Genomic DNA, 21528 nt, shown 5'->3' on the forward strand with positions numbered 1-21528 from the left:
AACTATTCTTTTCTGTGCTTCCATTTTTAAAGCACTGTTAACGAAGCTATTTTTCTTAATAGTGAAGTATTATTTACATATATGTGTATTAGTCTGAATGATCTCTATTTAGAGACCTAGGAACAGAAGAAAAAGAGGACAACAAAGATATGCTTTTATCAGGCTAAATGCTAAAGAACGAAATCGCAACAAGTCATATGCATCCCCACATATGCAAATATGCCACCAAGGGGCTGTGAGCATCATGGGGATGACAGCTGCTACAACGCTCAGTAAGAACAATGATCTTGTGGCAGTGCCACCATTGTCGCTCATGGTTTTCTGTGGACATGATCTGATCATTTTCTTCCGTGAAATGTAATTTTTAGTGTGAAACATTACTCAACTTAAGCGCGGGTTCTTTAATTGAATGCTTCACTCGAGTCGTTATGCATTCTCCCAATACATGCGTGAGCATCAACCATTTTTGATGTAATGCCAAGTATATTTAACATTTTGTCTTTATAATGTTTTGCCGTTTTGATGTAGCTCACTGCCTCACTCATTGTGGTGGCAGACTTGCAGGCTAGTTCTGCACCATCCCAAACTAATGCCACAACTATAAACGTGTTAAGTAAATAATAATAACACCTGGTACTCATAGGCATGCTTTACATTTTGCCATTCAGGTAGCGAAAACGTCAGCCATGGCCGGCTCTGTCTTCAGAAATTGGTGGAACACGTACCAGTTAGACAAATCTGACACCAATGACTCCAACAAAGAAGAAGAAAAGGAAGATGTAGCCGAGAAAAAGCAGTGTAAGTTGTTTTTCATGTGGGTTTACTGTAACTGATGTACAGAGATTGATTTAGATTGATTGATATCCACAATCCACATACTTAACGATGAAAAGAACAACTCATATCTTGTAAAAAATAAAAATTTCTGTGCTTTCTTAGTATCGATTAGTCAGACTCTGCGAACCCGGCAACTGCGCGTTGACTTTGATGGCGGACGCCCAGTTTTCAGTCTTCGAGCACCACTGGACCTGGTTCAATTCCCGTCTATCTCCTGCCCGCGTTGGCCAGTAGAGTGCGAGGTCATCAGTAATGCGATCCATCACATCGGTAATGTGACCATTCTCTTTGTAGCATTTTATGACCCCTGAACTGTCTATGAGGAATTTGATGTTCACCAATTTAATATTCATCATGCATTTCTGAATTCTAGAGTGGGATCCTCCAAAGCCTGAACCTTTCTACCAACCAAGTGGCCATGAGAAGATACCCTGTCTATCTGCAGAAGAGAGCAGACAAGTTGTCTATTGCATTGACCAGGGTAAGTTTATAAGTAAAGATTACTGTACAGTGGGGGTCACCGACTTGGTGCCTGTGGTACCCCCTTTATGTTTTTGCACACACATTTCATACACCAAGGAGATCAATGAGAGGATTGAACCCATACCCTCAAGCCTGAGAAACGGCCACTCTGCACCTGAGCCATGCCACTGCTACAGTATTTTAGTATATAATTGGTGTCACGTGCAAACCTCGGAATCCTACCTCCAAAGCAACGTTTTTTGGCCCTCTTTTTGGAGATACCAGAAATGCAGTGGCGGGCCGTCAAGGCCTTCTCTGTTGGCCGAACATAATCAAGAAAAAAAAATGATCATATTCTTCACATTGATATCACATTATATCCTAGTGTTGTATTTTTAGGTGAGAGTTTTCATCCAATCAGAATTCCGCTAGCTCGTGTTGCCAGACAGGTTTCAAAATACCAGTAGCGTGCACGATTCTTTCTAAGGCCTTCAAAGGAAATTTTGCGGGCATCTCTTCTGTCAAAGTCAATGGACTTTCAGATTTGATAGACAGTTGCGATAGCCAATCAGATCACGAGTTGGTTACAGTGAGCCTTCTCCCTGGCCTTACTTGAAGGCGCGTGATTGGATAGTCACTCAATGAGCGTTATGCAAAATCAACACACCGTCAGTAGTAACTGGCAACCGTTCGAAAATCTAAAATATATTCTTGCTTTTTTAAACCACAATGGCCAAAGGAGGGAAAAGTGTGGATTTAATTGCAGACACACCTGCGAGGCCATTTTCAAAACAGACCTTTCAAGAAGAAACTAGGTTGTGCGACACTTAGTAGTGTGTAGGTGTTCGTCTGTATATTATTTCTCCAGCATTTGTGTCATAAATGGCGGTATTATGAGGGGGATTTATTCAAGTTGGTCTAAGTAGGACTTCAGTGAAGGCCCAGGTGTGAAGTGAGCAGCCCGCCCCTGCAGCAATGTACTCACGCCAAGCTGCAGCGCCGTACCTCAGGGGTCGAGAAGGTGTCTGCAACGCTGGAGGTTGTCGGTTCAATCCTCTATCACAATGTGTAACCTTGTGTATGAAATGAGCTATGTGAAAAAGTAAAAGCTTTTTTTAATTCAATAAACTAATGAAATTTACTGAAAAACTCTTCCTATAAAATTCACTTAGCTTTCAATAACAATAATAGAAGATTGATTTGATAAAAGTGTTGCTTTTTTTTTTTAAACAGATTCTGATGTCTTTTTGTTTCTCTTATTAAGCCGATAAGTGTCCCTACTTCACATGCTCTCGTGTTGGAGGTTCACGGGTGTCTGTGAATAGCACCTCTTCTTCCAGTGACGTCAACCAGACAGACCTCTCACTTGAGTTTGAATCACGATTTGAGAGTGGAAACCTTCAGAAGGCTGTGCAAGTGTGAGTCTCTAATATCCTTTCATCATTTTTACTCTGTGGTTAACCTAATGTATGTGTCGTCTCCTGCTCAGGGGTCCTTATGATTATGAACTCACCTTGCGCACCGATTTGTACACCAGCAAGCACACGCAGTGGTTTTACTTCCGAGTGAGGAACATGAAGGCTGGGGTTAACTACCGCCTTACTATTGTCAACTTGATGAAGCGCCGCAGTCTCTACTCCCAGGGCATGAAGCCTCTGCTCTACTCTGAAAGAGCTGCAACAGAGAGTGCTGTTGGATGGAAACGTATTGGCTCAAACATCACATACTACCGCAGTCAGGTAGGTGGTTCAAAAACGGTTACATTTTGAGCTATGGTAATATGTGATATTTTACCTTTGGGAAACTTGGTAGCAGGAGTAATGTTCAAAATAATTAGTGTAAAAGAAGATGTGTTGCATTCAAAATCTAGATTGCAGTCAACATACATACGGTTCCAGCCTTGACCCTGCGGCTTTGTTCTGGGGGTGGAACGGTCTGACCCATCGGCCAGGCCGAACACCCATTTTTTTTTTTGGGGGGGGGGTGCATTTTAGTCCGGCCCACAAATTGGCCCTCGTGCGTGCGATGAACTTACTCGCGAAACACGCAAACGACAAACGTTGCCTAAGAATGTGTCAAAAGCGCCACTGTCAACTGGGAATGAAGAGACGTGAGACAGCAGTGTGCGTTCAAGCGAGCCTGTATTTCCTTATTCTGTAACATGCCTGCTACTGGGGCATACCATTACAACAGTGGAGGGCAATACCACAAGCCATGACCCATTTTGGTTTTACGAAACACTTACCACCTTAATAGGACCATAACAAGGTAAGTGGATTTGAATAGTAAATTAGCCAGCTAATAATTGTTCTAGGGATTGTGGTATTTATGAATAAGGCTAGAGGGTCGAGGCCAGATGGGTACAGAGGTAGCGGCCGGAGGGCGGGGGACTGTCCGGCAAAAAAGGGTCAAGTGCCCAGCTCTGAGTGTGCATTGGCCAAACACACACGGAATTTGACTGAGAGTATGAGCTCCACTATTATATGGATGGATAAATAGATAACTAACCAGTGTTCAACACTAATGGTATGTCTCACACAGTTCCATGTCTGTCCCACTTCAGAATACAAAGGATCCCAATGAGGCAAGGACCCTGTACTCCCTCACATGGACTCTCCAGTTCCCATATGAATATGACACCTGCTACCTCGCCCACTGCTATCCCTATACCTATTCACACCTACAGCGCTATCTCAGGCACATTTCATCCAACCCAGCAGTGGTGTCCTACTGCAAAGTACGGGTCCTGTGCCATAGTCTAGCTGGAAACGCAGTCTACGTGCTGACTGTAACATCACGAGCTGGCGAAAAGGAAGACGAGGGCAAAACCAAGAGAGCTGTGGTGGTCACGGCCAGAGTACACCCAGGAGAAACCAATGCATCCTGGTTGATGGAGGGATTCCTGGACTTCCTGTTGGGGAATTCCGATGATGCGCAACTTTTGCGAGACACTTTTGTATTTAAGGTGAGGAAGTTCCAAATCTGACATTTGGTTGTAAATGTTTGAATATATGGGTGACATGCACCACAAGATCGAGCAGTTGATGCTCTTTATTTTATTATTCTTATTTTTTTATATACAGAGTTGTGATGCAGTTGCTGTTGTATGGTTTATAACTTGACCATAAGGTCAAACAATTATTTATACGAGGAATTTTGGTGCTTCTTGGCAGTCATTTTATACTTTTTCCCGGTGTTTGCTTCAGGTGGTGCCAATGCTGAACCCAGACGGTGTGGTGGTTGGAAATTACCGCTGCTCTTTGGCAGGCAGGGATCTCAACAGGAATTACAAAAGTACACTCCGGGATTCCTTTCCATGTGTGTGGCACACCCGGAACATGGTGGAAAAGTGAGCATTTTTTTGTTTCTCTTTTAGTGGTTTTGTAAGGTAACTTTTTATAAGTCACTGATAGTGTAGTGGTTTACTCGCCTGAACTCTGTAGAGGCACCGTGGATTTAGTTCCAACTCAGTATGAGTGTCCATGTCCAAGCGAGAATGGTGGTCTGCTTTATGTGCCGTGTAATTAATTGGCAGGCGACCAGTACGGGTTGTAATCAGACTTTTGCCTCGACTGACTTAGGCTCCAGCTCCTTGAATAATTGGTACAAGTTGTGCAACTGATTTCAGAGATACTGTATATAACACAGTAATAAAGCTGTTGTATTGTGTAAATCTGGATTGTGTTTGTGATGATCATGTGGGGATTTTCTCGAAATATTCAGTTGCAATTGCAGTATGGTACCATTTGTTGATCTATAATCAATAGTCTATTACATTGTAATAATATTTCTAATGGTCCCCTAAACTAGCGATTAGTCACTAATTGCATGCTCTCTTTCTGTACTGTATTTTACTTTGACTGTAAAGCCATCAACAAAATGCAAGGTTACTGTTATTGTCTTTATCCCTCAGACTGATAAAGCACACAGATGTAGTTCTCTACTGCGACTTCCATGGTCACAACCGTAAAAACAATGTTTTTATGTATGGTTGTAACAACGAAGATGAGTATTTTCCAAAACTTCAAGAGAGAGTTTTCCCTCTAATGCTGAGCAAGAATATTGAAGACAAGGTATTATTGGTCGCAAAAATTGTATTACTTTTGTCTGTACATGCTCCTAATTCCATGCTCAAGTCCCTGTACCTCTTTTCCATAGTTCTCCTTCATGAGCTGTAAATTCCAGGTGCAGAAAAGCAAAGAGGGAACCGGGCGAGTCGCCATGTGGAGACTTGGTATCAAAAACAGCTACACCATGGAGGCCACCTTTGGAGGCTCCACAATGGGTCGGTGAACACCTTTCGAATGTGTTTGTGTATGCTTTTATTTTTTTCACGTGTTTCAAATCTGCTTTTTCATCAGGTGATCGGAAGGGAACACATTTTACAATTCAAGATCTTAAGTCCCTGGGCTTTTACTTTTGTGACACCTTACTTGACTATTTTGATCCAGATCCGACAAAGGTAAGAGAACAGTGAACATCTCGTGATTAAGTTGACACCTAACACATGGATCTGATTTAATTGTTTAATTATGCCACTTCAGGTGACTTATTGTATAAAAGAACTGACAGCTCTGTTGAGAGAGGAAGTCAGAGAACGGGGCAAAGAATTGGACACCGACTTCTCTGTCTTTGATTTGGAATCTGGGTAATATATTATATTGAGTTGCCATCTGTAAATAGACATAGCAGTGATTACCCTAAATGAATACACTCCAATAGATAATTTAGAAAATCTTAAGTTTTCCAAGATTTTTTTTGCATACAAAATAAAATATAATAAAATACGCCCATCAACGTGGGTCATTTATTTGGCAAATGTGCACACAAAAACTGTTGTTACAAAAAAGATCAATCCATCAATACTGTGATTGACGTGTTATTAAATTCATCTTGATGTGACTATTTCCTTTTTTTTTTTACCTTTGCAGCACAAGTGGTTCCAATAGTTCTGATTCTGATGGACTTCCTTTACATTTACTCACACAGCCGCAAACTGAAGATGCAGAGGTACAAATGATGACAATCTTCTCCCGTGGAGAAATGTTTCTACAAAAGCACTTTTTATTTGTCAGATCCTAATCTGCTGCTCTTCTCCTCCAAAGCAACCTCCAGTAAAGAATAAGAAGAAAATGACTCGCAAAGAAAGAGACAGGTTGAAAAATCGGATGCAACCTGAAGTTCTGGAAAGCATCAATGACCATATTGTAAGACATACAATATTACTACATTCATGTATCTCTTCTGCAATAACTGGTTAATGACTGGTACGCATTTGGACGTTTGTATCGTCGCAGGAGCCTGATTTTCAGCATGAGATTGACAATGCACAAAAAGAGAACATCCAAGAAAGGCCACTTAGAAGACACAGGAGAAAATGGCAGGTATGACATATGGAATATATCGCGGTGACCCACAATGGAGAGACATTCACCAGGAAGCTGTACTTTTAAGGGAGAGGAGGGAGTTGTCATGCTTCTGGGTGCATAGGGAATATAGATTTGAATGGGTTGAAAGATGAGGAGATTGCAGCTTGCTGTGTAAACAGTCAGTTTTGTGTGGAGAGTAAAAGAGACATAACTTGCCTTTGTCTCCTTGTCTCGTCATTTACTTCATCTCCACAATTGGTGACCCCCAACGTGAGCAATAATGACAAATGTCATCTACGTCGCAACGGTCAAGTTGCCCGACTTTTGGCAGCACAACCCACCGTTGTGATTCCAGCACATGAGGCCCAGTTGCAGCCGAGAGGAATTACAGGTTGTTACAAAATACTTCCAAGTCGTGGCAGCGTTGGATGCCTCGACAACAGCCAGAGCAATGGCACTGCTGGAGGCTCCACCGGATGTTGGCAAGTAGTATGCGCTCAAGGAATCCCTTTTGAGAATCTTTGAACTGTCTATACCGGAGAAGGCAGACGGACTGCTGTTGAAGTGACTTACAGAGTGTGCACGGCCTCATTGTCAACCCAGCCAGTTTGGCTTGTCATCGATTACATTCCTTGGGAACCACGTCACGCCACAGTGAGCCATTCCTCTTCCCGTGCGGGGGGACGCCGTTGCCAGGTTTCCACGCCCCTCCACTGCGAAGTGCCTTGCAGGAGTTCTTGGGGAAGGTGACCTCTTGCTTCAGTTCCATTCCCCATGCAGCTCACATCATGTGGCCCTTGTACGAGGCCTTGCGGGGAAAAGGGCCCAAGGATGAAGTGTCCATAGGGCCACCAATGTTCCCTCTAGGCAACATGCATGCAGTTAACAACCAATCACGGCTCAACTGGGTTTGTCCAAGTGACGTACGCAAGCTGAGCCCTTAGGCACTGTGATGTCATTTTCAGTCGATAGCAAGAGGAAAAATCGACAACCAATGACATGGATAAAAACGGGTGGATTTTTCTGCTAACTTCATGTCCCACAATCGCAATATTGATCAGAATAGCACGTTTATACTTGTGGGACTGCTTAAAGCATTGTAAGAAAATGTTTGACTTGACTTCCCCTTTATATTACTCCACTAATATTCACCAGCAAAGACTTGAAATATTAATATTTAACATAATCTAAAGCACAGATGTCAAGCTCCAGTCCTCGAGGGCCACAATCCTGCATGTTCCCCTCTTCCAACACATTTGATTCAAATGATCAGGATCGTGATCAGACTCCCACACAGATTGCTGAAGAGCTGATCATTTGAATCAGGTACGTTGGAGGAGGAAAACATCTAAAACATGCAGTATAGTGGCCCTCAAGGACCGCACCTTATCACCTGTGATCTAAAGAGTGCACATTTTATCTCAAATTTACTAGGCTAGGTTAAGTCTTGTCAACACTTTCATATTATTATTATTTTTTTTTTACTTTTGACTCAGCATGAGACTCTATTGGTTCAGTGTTTTGTGGTGTTTTACCGTTTTATGTTGTTAATTTATTGTTTTAACTGTTTGTTGTTGTATGACAAATTTTTCTTCCATGTACAGTACTTTGTACGCAGCAGAGGTTTTTTTAAGTGCCCATTTTAATTTTAGGTCAGAGAAATTAGTAAAAACATTATTCAACATTTAATATAGTGTACGCTTTTCCTCCATTTTATGCTTCCACATTCAAATTTTGAAGCCATAATTTATTCAGCAGATTGATTGAAATCCTTAACCGATTCTTACAAACTCTGACTCATTTTCCTCATGGTACAAATCTCTAAGTTTCATTTTCTTTTTTGTAACGTAATATATTCATCATGTAACTCATTATGATACTGGTTTGGCCATCATGTGGTCGTAGGAATGCTGGGAGAGTTAGTGTGAATGCTCATTCTCATGGCAAATTAGAGGAAACATTACCCACCACCACAGTTACCTTCCCAACAGACGTGTCAGACTACGTATTGCGTAGGTTGGCCCAAGACGCCGGACCCGTTGTCTGGTCGTCAGCAAAATCAGCTCTCTCTTTCACTACCGACATCCAGCATGTGGCTGGCAAGAACGACATTGCTGATTACCTCTCCCGGTTGGTCGTGGGTGCCGTTCACTTGGGACTTGAGTACGCTGGAATGGCCGCCCACCAGGCCGCCATCTGACATTCAAGCTTACCGTACAGCCCCCACCGGACTGCGTCTGGAGGAAGTCGCGTTTGATAACATCAGCGCCGCACTCCTGTTATATCCCCCCTGGCAAACTGTGCCCCACAGTGACAACTGACTTGTGGTACTCTGTTTTTGACAACATCCCTGGCTTTTCCCACCCAGGTGTGAAGGCCTTCACAAAGCTGGTGCGGACCAATTTCGTCTGGCCGGGCCTCATGAAAGACGTCAGGACTTGGCCTGGCTCCTGCATTCAATGCCATCCCAGGGCCCCATTGGCACTGTTTCTAGTGCCGGAGAGAAGTTTTGGCCATGTGAGCTTGGACCTGCCTCCCTTCCTCGGTTTCACTCACCTCCTCACGATGGTAGATCAGAGCACCAGGTTGCCATCTGACCTCACCTCTGACAGGGGCCCGTAGCTCACATCAGAGCTCTGGAAGGCAGAAGATTTACCGCAATACAGCGTACTACCCACAAGGCAACGAGCTATGTGAGTGTTTTCCGCCGCAGTTGACCCTGCCACTACAGCCACCACAGCCTCCACGACCTCCACAGTCTCGAGCTCGGTTTACCGCTGAACCTGGAACATCCTCCTGCTAAGTCATTTTGGCCGCTGATGCTGCCCTCGACCACGGTGACTGTTTTTCTATACATTGTTCATGATTATCTGTCAATGATGCACTTTTATTATGGTGAATTCTGGGGGTCTCCTGTGTGGTGACCCACAAGGGACCTGCGATTTTAAGAAAGGGGAAGGGAGTTGACATGTTTCAGGCTTCAAGGGGATGATTGACATGAAAGGATGAAAGAGAGTAACACAAGACTTGCTGTGCAGTTTTCTTTGTGGAGAATAAAAGCAGCATTACTCTTTCTCCTCACCTCGTCATTTACCGCATCTCCATAATATAATAAAAAGTACAGTATAATATCGTCATGAATTAAAATCGCATTACTTTTCTTGATGTTGAATTATATCAACCCTTTGATTGTCAAGGTAAATCTTCCAGACCGGAAAGGTGTGATCCCTGCACATACTGATTATCTGGGCATCAGTCATGTGACCCTTTGGCAAGGATTTGAACCTCTCAAGGTATGAAATTCATCACTGTTGTCTTATAAAACACATTAATACAATTTACCAACATGTTTTTTACCACATAAAATTAATTAACTTTAAACTTACATTCTATGTTTGAATCTCAGTTTGGACTTATCTTAAATGAAAAGAATAGTTCCACAAGGCCCTGTAACTGTTTTATTTCACTCAGCTGAAGATACCTCAGGTTTTATTTAGCTTTGTACGTCTCTGCAAAGACCAAACAAGTGGGAAAAAAGACGTGAACCACCCTCTATGCCTTTGTTGTTCTTTTTTGTCAAACCAGTGATTTTTTCTTTTTCTTTTTTTTTTTTAAATTTAAGCAGATCGAGATTATCACTGTTATTTTTATAGATCCATCACGTATCTGCCTTGCTATTTACTTTTATCTATGGTAAAATGGCTATAAATGTTATACAAACAACTAGTGATGGCAAAAGTTTAGTCATAATTTTGTTCTTACATTGATTCTATTCTTGCAAAACAAACAAACAAACAAAAAAAAAACAGTACACACCTGGACTTATGAGTTGAATTTGTTCCGTGACTGAGCTTAGTGTTAATTGTGGGTGAGAGCTGGGATGCTGCATGGATATTTTGGCATTCTCTGACAGCCAAAAAAAAAGCAAAAAAAGCACCAAAAGAAACTTAACAGCCTAATGACTTGAAACTTGAAGTTCTTCACTGTGCCGTTTTAGGGTAATTGCCGAGACACGAGGTCAGAGGCAGACACCCGTCGTAAGAAGAGAGGATGCTCAAACAACCCTTATGCAGCCATTTCACCTCCGAGTGGTACGTTTTGTACATAGCTTGTATGTAATGGAAACTAACTAGACTCAGAAATAGAAAAAAAAAGAATTGCCAGCTTTAAATATGTACTGGAATGCCTTATGTGACAGTTGTGTGCATTTGAGTGTGTTGACTTTTGCTTAAAGCAGACCAACAAAGAGATAAATCGCAGTGGAGATACTCATCAAAGCTGTTGCACCTCAGTGCTCTCCTTCGACGTCCTCCAAGATTCTTGTACCCAGTCCAGCATCAGCTGCAGCAGATTCATCATCATCAGTATCATCATCAGCTACAGCAACATCATTATCAGCAGCAGCAACATTACCATCATCATCATTATCACCAGCAGCAGCAGCATTTTCATCGTCATCACCATCAAAATCTTCTTCATCACCCGGAGCAGCACCGGAATCACCATCTCCAACAGCAGCTGCAACAGCAGCATCTTTCTCATCGTCATCATCAGCAACAGCAGCCGCAATGCCTGCCTCGTGAGTGGTGGATCTGTTGTTAACTGTTTGTTTTGCACTTGCAGAACTTCCACATTTTTAAACTTGTCACTCTTTTAGGGCTATCACCTGTCAATGCAACATCTGATAGGTACAACTTTCACCATCAATTATTCTTCCAGTCATTTCAGTCAGCTTCACAAAATGTCCTTTCTCTTTTCAGTCTTCATCGTCCCATGTTTGACATTCTTCCCACAAGACACCGGCCGTCAAGCATCAGTGATGATAATGATCATTTCAGAGACCGCAATGCCTCAATGACACCAAATCGTTACTATGTCCACCAGGATGTGTCCTCTGTACTTACAGACGCACCCAACTCCAGATGGCACGCTGAGAGAACGGAAGAAAACTTTTCAGAAGGTTCGACTTTAATATTGACATTGTTCATTTGCACTCACTGGCCACATACTGTATTGAATTGAATTTTAGAAGGTAATATTGGGCAAAATGCTGTACAGTTGAATAGAATCCAATAAAAGTGATGTTCCAAAAACGATGCCTTTACAAAGGAAAATGTAAATTGTTGATTTAATGCTGTGTGTTTGTGGTTTCAACTGGTATAAGTTTGATCAATATGATTTTGTTTATTATTTAGTTGGATTGCTGAAACATCTACCGTTCCGAGAGATGAACCGTAGAGATCTCATCTCAGAAATCTGTCAGAGAAAGCCTGTTTCCCACCCTCATTTTATACTGCCTGTACTACGGTACACGGACCTGCAACGACAAAGGTAAAACTTTTTTTTTTAATTATGAATTAATGGATGGGTTTCCTGTCATTCTTTTGTCTTTTTTTTCAATTCTCAATTGCTGACTAGGCTACTCTTTTCCTTGTATTTTGCTTGATGAAAAGACACTTGATGGGATAGAAATTACTGACCTGAACTCACACCTCATTACATGCACCATATTTTTGAATGTTTTTTCTCCATTTTAGTGGAGTCTAAATCTCTACGGCAGTGTTTTTTTTTTTTTTTTTAATGCTAATTTTGATGGCGGGTACAGTTAAAAATGGGCACTTGCACCCTTGTGGAAGTGAACACAGCCGACTTAATACCCGGCCAATCAAAGGTGAGAAAGTACGTTCATGAGGAACTGTAAGATGTCCACTTGCGGATGAGGTAAAGTGGGCACTTGGATACCGTTTGCGCATCTGTTCATGATAGCCCCGGTGAGCCGGAACGCTCTGTATGGCACAGCGCAGCACCTTCTTAATTGATTTAGATGTTTATTGAGTTATTTTTACAACATGATTGGTTTCAAGTTGTACCTCGCTTCTGGAGGTTGTATGACATGCTTGCGTGGTTAAGAACTATTTGTAACGTATGTTTTTCATTTTTCTCAGATTGAGCAATTCAACTTCAGATGACAAAAGACCAAAGAGTGTTTTACCTCCTGTAAGGAAGCCATCAACATCCACAGAGTGGCATCATAGGTGAGTGTCATGTCAGGCTGAGGATGTCAAGCCCCTAACTTGGGAAGAGTAGGTCGCTCATGGCACTGCTCCAGAGAGGCCAGTTGCCTCAAGAACATCCCAGTCTTGGGATTAGAAATTCTGGCCAGTCAATGGATCATCTTTGAATGGACATGAACAAGTGAACACTTCTAGTTAACAGGATCCCACAGATGCTGATGTCATTATATATGGTGTGTTCTAAGCTCAGCTAACATAACTGGACAGTTTGACTTTGTTGTCTATGATTTAAATTATACACGAATTTTATTGTAATGATGGAATAATATGGGTCAAGATAACATTCATTGCTAACTGCACTTAATAAACAGTAAACAAAGAACACAGAAGTTGGATGTTTTGTTTTATTATTTACAAACATGTAATATGCTGACAATACAAAAATAAATATGCTTTTTGTAATAAATCTATTGTTTACATTTTACAAAACCAAAACCTGACATTGTGCTGGCAGAGTCTTGGACGTTTGAGGTGTTTTGATGTTTGTGTGAAGTAGATAAAAAAATGTTTCAATCAAACTGGCGCAGATGGAATTGACTTTGTGTGTGTCTGACCAAGTTCCGGAGAGCCACAAAACCAGCAACAGCCTAAAGGATTTAAGAGGAAAAGGGATTTTACTCATGTAACTTGAATGCAAATCACTCTGAAATGATGCCCAACGTTTAAAAGCAGCAGCAGCGTACCTGCGAGAGGATGAAAAGCGCTAAAACGATGTGAATGCCTCTCTCCAGGGGTTGTACCAGAATGGCTTCATTGCAAAGTTGAAAGACGATTTGTGGCAACTGCAGCAAGATGCTCAGCAGCCAAAATCCAGCCAACTCAGCGACCTTACGCAAACATAAAATAGAATCCATGTTGTTTAGCGACTTGTGCTCATTCAAGTAAATGTTGTCTGTTTTTGTGATAGGTGTTCTCAAAAATCATTTTATTGTTGATGTGCTACCTTTTCTCGCAGGTTCCCCACATAGCCGAGATAAAGTCTGATGGCCTCAATTACAGTCATCAGGATGAGGATGGTCAGAAGAATGAACTTGTAGTAGTCAGGCAAAGCGGAATACTGGCCGAAAAGATAAATCATGTGGTCAACAAACAATTATAAATAGTTGTTTACCACACTTTCAGAAATTGTTTCATGCAGTTATTTTACTTTTTGATTACTTCTTCCAATTCCTGCGTCAGACTCTGTGTTGCAGTCATAAAATTCTTGTTCAGTTAATGATTATTTGCTAAAAACAAAGTAAAATTGACTTTCTAGTGTATTCAATTAAAAATAGATAAATAATTGAGTTGTTTTTATTTGTTTAACATTGTTCCAACTTAATTGAAAATGGTTTTGTGTGTATTTTAAATGAAAATGAACAAAAACATTACAACAACATAGCTGTCTTTGACACACCACAGTATTTAGAAAATAAAACATTAACAAGGTTTATTCATTTATTTTTTTTTTCAAATTCGGCGGGCCGGATTAAAACGTTTATAGGGCCGCATGTGGCCCCTGGGCCGTAGTTTGCCCACGCCAGTCATAGAGCCTTCACGGACCTCCGTCAGTATTCCCCCATTACATCACGGTTCATCTACCACAGAGTGCAGAAACTTAAGAGAACTTACTTTTGCATTTAGTTACATTCTCATTACACTTGAATCTTATAAAAAGACTCCAATTGTATCGAAAAACATTTTAGCATGGAGGAGAATATTAATAACGAAACGCACGTTTATTCTTAGACATGTAAACGTGAGCCGTCTTTCGTACTTTGAGGTGCAGCATAACAGTCTCACCGATCACCCACAGGGGGAAGTACCACATGTTAAAGAACAGAGACATCTGGAGCGGCAGACTGGATAGAACGCGCCTGTCTGGGGAAACAAATATAGACGCAGGGGTTAGTCGTGTAGTTGTTGAACATAAATAAAGCAGCATGGAAACACTACTTTGCTCCAAACAAACCACATTCAAATCGTTAGTCATGCTAGCTCGCTGCTATGCTAGCTGCATTTTGACGTTACCATGTGTTGACGGCGTATGGCGCTCTTTAGTGGGAGACTGATTCTGGTCCTCAAAGACATTCCGAGAAAGGTCCTCCAAACGTTTTCTGATCGTGTCTGGGATGTCCATTGTTTAAAGACCGAAGGTAAGGACAAGCAAACTAAAAAGGAAAAGTGACCCTCCTCTTCCTGTTCGTAGACTGCAAAGGTTGCTCCCATCTCCATGGCAACCAAGCACCACGAGCGTGCTGCTGTGTTGATTTGTGGCAAAATTCTCCCAATACACACACATACGCGTACTCACACTAATATTTTTGCTATAGTGACACTGATGAATTAAAATGGGCCTCAGATTAAAACTATTTTGTGCCTCAGTGGTCGTGGGTTCGACTGTGTGTCCTGCGATTGGTTGGCAACCAGTTCAGGGTGTCCCCCGCCTCCTGCCCGATGACAGCTGGGATAGGCTCCAGGGCCCCCGCGGTACAGATAATGGCTGGATGGATGGAGGTATGTGCCTTTCTGCAGCATTTAAAAAAAGCTTGCATCTCTCCACCTCACTGAAGTTTACAAAGTACTATACATGGGCATGACAGTTCTATTATGTGAACTGAATCCTTACAATCAGTTCATCAAAAAGAATTGTTCTAAAGATTTGTTCATTGAATCATTCACGCTCTTCCCGGACATGGAAGGAGTGAGAAAAAAAAATTGAAGAATGATGTGGCGGTAATTGTGATTTCAAATTGTTCGTGGTCTGGAAATGCAGTTTGTTCACTTTCTGAATCGTTCACAAACGGCAAATGGCAACACGTTCACTCACTGAAATCCTCCTTGCATGCCAATTGTGTGACAGTATGTTCAGTAAATCCCACCTCCATCTGACGCTGGTTGCTGATTGGTCATTTGCGACGATAGACGACATGCGCGTGGCTGAGCTCAAATGAACTGAGGTAGGAACCAATCACTTGAGAAAGTGATCCATTCACTCTCGTTCAATGAAAAGATTTGTTCATTTTGAACGAAACATTCAAGAACGACCCAACTCTACTGTGAGCAATATGTACTACCCACTTGTAGGACCACATGCTACAATGCTTGATCATATATCTTTATTGTCTTTTTTTTTAGCAGCAGTTTCATACATCCAATATTTTAATATACAAATGTAGCCCAAAGACACAATCTGCAGCCCACATGGCAAATCACGATAAAACAACAAAAGTACATTCAATTTAACCCAGCAAGAAGCAGCGCCAGCGCCACATAGTCCAAGGATGACTTTCAAAGTCTGTCAGATGATATATTCACACGAGTTGTTGGCGTACGAGCGGTCTATCGTGTCATAGTATCGCAGGCAAGCTTTGTACTGAAGAAGCTTTTCTGTTAATGGGCTGGTTGTCAGCGCTTTACCCCGCACACTCAGATCCAAGTACCTAGGAAAGGGATACACAACTTTATGTACTTTGAAAAAGAACTGATAATACATCACATACAGATAACCATAACTTTCTAATATAGTAAACCTTTGCAACAAATACTGGTAGAAGTTTGACCTGCTTTTCCTTTCAAAACGATGACTAACAATATCTAAAAAAAAAAATAACACTTCTGAACATTTTTGTAAATATCAACCTAATTAGCAATGTAATGATGGCCACACATAATGTGGGACTTGGCACAGTTAGGATATTTTCACTGAGGGGTCTTCTCACTTTTGTTGCCAGCTGTTGTGTCTTAAGCTATTTTGAGAGGAAAGTTAAATATTTTTTTGAATTGCCCTTGCGACTAATATTTTATCAAAGTTTGTTGCTTTGAAATTAGTTTGTTTTTCTTTTTCTTACTTTGCATTTCTTCAGTGTAGTCCAAAAATATCTAAGAAAATATATACAAAAATGTGAGTGGTGTACTCACATTTGTGAGATACTAATATATATATTTTTAAGAGCTTTTGAAGGTTTTTAACACGCCCTACAAAGACTCATAAAAAACAAAGACTCTCCCATGCTTTTTATCTTCAAAGGAACTTCCAGAATCATCTTAAAATATTTGCCTCTCATTGAGAATTATGCTGCTAGATTTTCAACCTTCTACTCATAACAGTGAGCGGGATTCTCCTTTCTGATGAAATTGAGGGCCAATACGTGGGCCTTGAGTGAAACAGTCAGACTATCTGCCGAGCTAACCACACTTGTATTTGCAGTCAAGTTACAACAAATGATACCCAGATTAGTAAAGCAGACTCAATGATTTCTTGAAGGTACATCTGATACATTTGTCATTTTTGTGTAATTCCCAGTACCTGTGAGATATACTCCAATACACCAGTGTATTTATCATCATCAGCGTGGCCATGAGGAAAAAGAATCTCTCCAGATTTCCATCATGCAGGATGCTTGGATAAAAGGAACCTGCAGTCAAGCATCGTTCTGCATTAAATGACATTTATTCCTCCTTGAATGATTCAAACTATTTCTTCTATGAGCATTTGTTCACCTCCAGACATGAAGTAGACTAACTGAATGCAGATAGCACCTAGGAAGCAGCCACCCCCATAGGACAATGTGAGAAAGTGCAGGGAGATTCCTCGGATGTGCCCAGGGGTCAGCTGGAAAGCGATGAGAGAACCTTCCATAGAAAGCAGAAACATTAATTGTATATTATTTTGGCTACACTGCTCAAACAAGTCTCCAAACTGGTCTGCCTTTCACTCACATGCTGGAGTGACCAGAGCCTCAGCCAGTCCAAGTAGGATGTACTGCGGCGCCAGCTGGAAACACAGCATGGACGATACTTGCAGAACCTTCCCGGAGAGTGTTTGCTCCACTAGAGGGAACGATTTCCTGTGCAGCTCCGATAAACCTGCCACCAGGACGGACAGAGCTGCACATGCATGTCCCAGAGCTGTAAGGGCAGGATTAGATAGGGTGGGGTGATGAGACAGAGGGCTGCAGAATGGGAGTTGCAAGACAAGTCATTTCAAGAGAGAAGAGGGAGGACAACAGAGGTAGAACAAAGAGAGACACATTTAGATATAGATGATGAGACACCGCTTCGCATCACGAGTGGTGGGCAAAGAGAAGTCCAGTACTCACTAATTACTGTAGCGGGTGCCAGTGGAGTTTTTGCCATGGAGAGATAGCAGCTGTTGACACACTCGATCAGCGGGGCCAACATGAGAAGAGGTAAAATGCTGATCACGTTCATAGTGCCGATGGGCAACAGGGCATCACTCAGGTGGAGGTTGGAGTTCATCGCCTGTAAGTAGTATCCCGAAGGGATCTGCATGGAAACACAGTGAGCGTAGAAATGTACACCGTTCCAACTTTTTACTGTGTAGTCGAAACACTTCACACGTATGTTTTTTCAAAGAGAGAACAACTTCTTGGGGACTGATTCATGCGCAGGGCAACTAGTCTAATACACATGAACAAATTTGTTAAAATAACCTACAATTAAAGACAATGATCATGTTCATAATTTCTCACAATAATTTCACTGGTCAATAAATTTGCAATAAATTCTTCAATCAGAGAAGCATCCATCCATTATCTGTACCGCTTATCAGAGATGTACATTTTTTTGTGCTGATTCCGAATCTCCCCACACTTTTTCTCCAGCACCTCAGATTTTCATGATAATAAAATAACAATGATACAATACGTAATATAGCAATATATTTACAACAGTAATATTTATGAAAAATAATTTTTTCGCAAATGTCATAGCTTTAAATTACAACGCATGGTGAAATCCATATTGCACAAGCTTTTAAAGGTTGAACTTAAAAACAAAAAATTTAAATATACTAAAAACCTAATGCGCAAGAAAAACAGTTAAAACACTTTTTAAATCAGCGTCAAAAATAAATTTAAGACATATTTAAAATTGACCAGTGTTATCAAAAGTGATTTAACATGGTCGGACACATATCAATATCAATATGCTACGCATTTTTACTGCAGAGCTCTGCAAGTGTTAACATTTACAAACGATCATTTCACTGGTGAGCTATTTTTCGAGCAGGCCGCAGGCTACTCATGTGGTTCTTGTAGCAGGCACCACTCCTGCTTTAACTTAGCAACTTACCTGAGTGACACAAGCTCTGTATATCAGTTGGAGTCCATAAAGAGGGAAGAGCTTGGCCAACACTTTGACGTTCTCTACGTGAGTCTCACTGTAGCGGCCGCCATTGTTCTCCTTGGCCCGGTCCAACCAAGACGGCACATCCCCACTGAGGTGGCGATAGTGAAGGCAGCACATTTTCAGAGAGTTCAAGAAAACTCCAAGTGTGGTCAGTAAGGATCCGCCTTTGACAGAAACAAGACCTTGGTATGAGGTGCCATGTAGGTAAAAAAAAAAACATTTACCTCTCACACTCATTCCAAAAGAAAAAACTTCCACTTCCTCATGATTTTTGTGGGTGCATGTGTGAGGGCTTTTTTGTGTGAGTGACAGTTTTTGTGTGGGGGGGTGCTTGAGTACCTAAACAATTGGGGAGGTTGCTTTTTTGTTGTTGTCGTTGTTGTTTTTTTAGCTATGACCTGTCAATTATACATTTTGCCTAAAAAAGATGTTACAAGACACAAAATTCTAAGAATGATATTAGTTAGATTAGATGAAAATAGTCAATAACAAAAACCTACATCACCAAAGATATTCCAATGACATTATCAAATTATTGATATCGTGTGTGAGTTTTACCTTTCTTGGGTTTGTAGGTGAGTTTGTTGCGCATCATATGTATGGCAATGAGTGCCAGCAGTGCAGAGGTGAAGGGGATTAAGAATGCCAGATTTTTGGCCACAGATTGTTGGATGTAAGCAATACCCAGAAACACAACAGTGGAATTCAGATTAACCAACCAGTAGAACCTAAACACACAAAAAAAAAAAAAAAAAAATCACTCAAGTCATCAAGCAGTCAAGTCTTTTTTGGGTTGTTTTGTTTTCCTTTATCTGGCTAAAAATACATGGACAAATTCGCTTGTAATTTGATATATACCTTACACGCACATTGTAATGCTGTATTTTAAATATACATATTCTTACAGCTGGGGAAAAATACAATAAATTCTTTAAAGAATTATCTAAATGTCATCTATGCACAATACTTACCAAACACTGAAAGAATAGTATTCTCTCTTTATCACTACTAAATAATATGTATGAGTTCCATGTTCCTAAAAATATTTGTTCCAATCATGTTAACTCACTTTTATGTACTATAGATGCATCACATACCAGTTGAAGAAGCCCAGCAGCTGGTATTGATTGTAGCTCTGCAGGCTATATGCTCCCAAAGGACAGAGAATAGCTCGGATGCCGCCAATGCCCAGCGCAGCGGCCAGGAGGCCGGTGTAGAACAGGGCCTGTTGCTCTTGAGGTTCTAACTTATGACTCATGTGATGAATGTCAATGTAGAAGTCTTCAAAAGGGAATGCCACCACAGGTAACATTGCCGTGCCTATGGAAAAAAAAAAAAAGAAAAAGAAGCAGCTGAAACCAATCAGCTCACACTGGGCCGAAATTTTGAATTGGATATGAGTTCAAAAGGAAAATGTCGGTTCAACATTATGTACAAACATACAGTTAAACCTCAGCTCAGAATCTTAATTAAATTTAAATAAATGAACCAAGGATCCACTGTATATAATCTTAGAAAACAAAAAAATGCTCAGAAATTCAGAGATTGAAACTCTGCCAAATTGTGAATCCTCTCATTCCAAACCAAGAAAAATAAAACTGTGTCTTACCAAAGAAATGGAGAAACGCACACAAGTAGAGCACTTTTGTTCTTCCTAGGCAGGTTTCGGCGAACCAGCCAACCAGCACAGGGGTGAGGGTGCTGGCTCCTATGAAGCACAGGTTCACTGTTGCAGCCAGGTAGTTGTCGTAACCGAGCTTTACAGTGCAAAAGAGGATCATGTTGCATACGATGCCGAAAAATGTGAATCTTTCACAAAGCTCCACCAGCAGAACACAAATGATGACTTGGAGCTTCTTCCGCCTCCCAGGTGATGCTCTCTGGTCTGGATGAGGTGTCTTGGAGAGCCGCTGCAGGTGGTGTTTGCCCTCGGGCAGTCTCTGAATGTCTCCTGCAACCATCCCACCTGGAAACTGGTGACCCGGCTCCCTCATGGCCTGGATGTCCGCAAAACTGCAGAGCTTTGAATGTGAAGTCTATGCCCTCAAGGAGAGGAGCAGTTGAGGGCAGGGGTTGGGCTGAGTGGACATACAAAACATCAGATACAAACGTGTTCTACACGTGCTGCTGTCTGACTATCCTTCCCTTTTATTGCCTTACTGATTAAGAGTGTCAGACGTTTGCCTCGCAGTCATTTGACACATCATGAAAAATGGTATCCGTGATGAGAAGTGATAGATGGAAACAATTTAGAGAGCCTCCCCAAAATAGTTCAGTGATGACCAACAATATGCATGCATTTGGTTGTTTTGTTCAGAAACTTAATGTAGTCAACTTTGAAAGATTGCGCCAAACATTAAGCGTTAATTTGCTCTTAAGAATTCATAATCAAGCAATCATTTCATCACAACAATAAAATATCATCCCATTCCACACATACAGTATGAAGCGCGCACCAAATACCACAACTCTTTGTCAAAACAGTTCAACTCATTTTGGCACACTTGCTGTATTTAGTGTTATAGTGTTAAGTGCGAGTGAGACAGAGGGCACGCACATAAACACCAAGCAGGTCTGATCTCCAGTAAAACAGCTTGCTGCCTTCCATGAATCAGTATATTGTACCTGGGGTTAGGGTGAAGGTTAAACTAGGT

At 41.3% G+C, this 21528-nt stretch overlaps 3 protein-coding genes across 4 annotated transcripts; 1 reads left to right on the plus strand and 2 right to left on the minus strand.

Moving 5' to 3' along the window:
• The first annotated feature begins 673 nt into the window (after positions 1-673).
• agbl2 (AGBL carboxypeptidase 2) lies at positions 674-12755 on the plus strand. 2 transcript variants are annotated; one of them, XM_088299093.1, is made up of 21 exons: positions 674-798; positions 940-1107; positions 1211-1318; positions 2564-2717; positions 2789-3038; positions 3863-4264; positions 4506-4648; positions 5213-5372; positions 5458-5584; positions 5661-5761; positions 5844-5947; positions 6231-6309; positions 6405-6506; positions 6597-6683; positions 9866-9961; positions 10666-10759; positions 10903-11247; positions 11326-11356; positions 11429-11628; positions 11864-11999; positions 12614-12755. In XM_088299093.1, the coding sequence occupies exons 1-21, from the start codon at positions 687-689 to the stop codon at positions 12705-12707; spliced, it is 3093 nt and encodes a 1030-aa protein (XP_088155219.1). In that variant the 5' UTR covers positions 674-686; the 3' UTR covers positions 12708-12755. The 2 variants fall into 2 exon arrangements, with proteins under 2 accessions (XP_088155219.1, XP_088155220.1); XM_088299094.1 differs by having other exon boundaries at positions 10666-10756.
• A 317-nt stretch (positions 12756-13072) lies between these two features.
• tmem17 (transmembrane protein 17) lies at positions 13073-14929 on the minus strand. Its single transcript, XM_088299156.1, has 5 exons — positions 14753-14929; positions 14499-14602; positions 13686-13799; positions 13426-13569; positions 13073-13329 (listed from the first exon to the last, which is right to left on the minus strand). Exons 1-5 carry the CDS (start codon positions 14859-14861, stop codon positions 13252-13254), a joined length of 549 nt encoding a protein of 182 aa, XP_088155282.1. The 5' UTR covers positions 14862-14929; the 3' UTR covers positions 13073-13251.
• A 966-nt stretch (positions 14930-15895) lies between these two features.
• Positions 15896-20964, minus strand: slc15a5 (solute carrier family 15 member 5). Its single transcript, XM_088298111.1, is given in 9 exon segments — positions 15896-16164; positions 17031-17139; positions 17225-17356; positions 17444-17632; positions 17824-18010; positions 18818-19038; positions 19433-19602; positions 19972-20194; positions 20484-20964. Coding segments are annotated over 9 exon segments (1854 nt in total). The 3' UTR covers positions 15896-16022.
• Positions 20965-21528: the final 564 nt, after the last annotated feature.

The sequence above is a fragment of the Idiotropiscis lumnitzeri genome, chromosome 6 (assembly GCF_059441095.1).
Source record: "Idiotropiscis lumnitzeri isolate Australia: NSW breed Sydney's pygmy pipehorse chromosome 6, RoL_Ilum_1.0, whole genome shotgun sequence".
Classification (NCBI taxonomy): Eukaryota; Metazoa; Chordata; class Actinopteri; order Syngnathiformes; family Syngnathidae; genus Idiotropiscis; species Idiotropiscis lumnitzeri.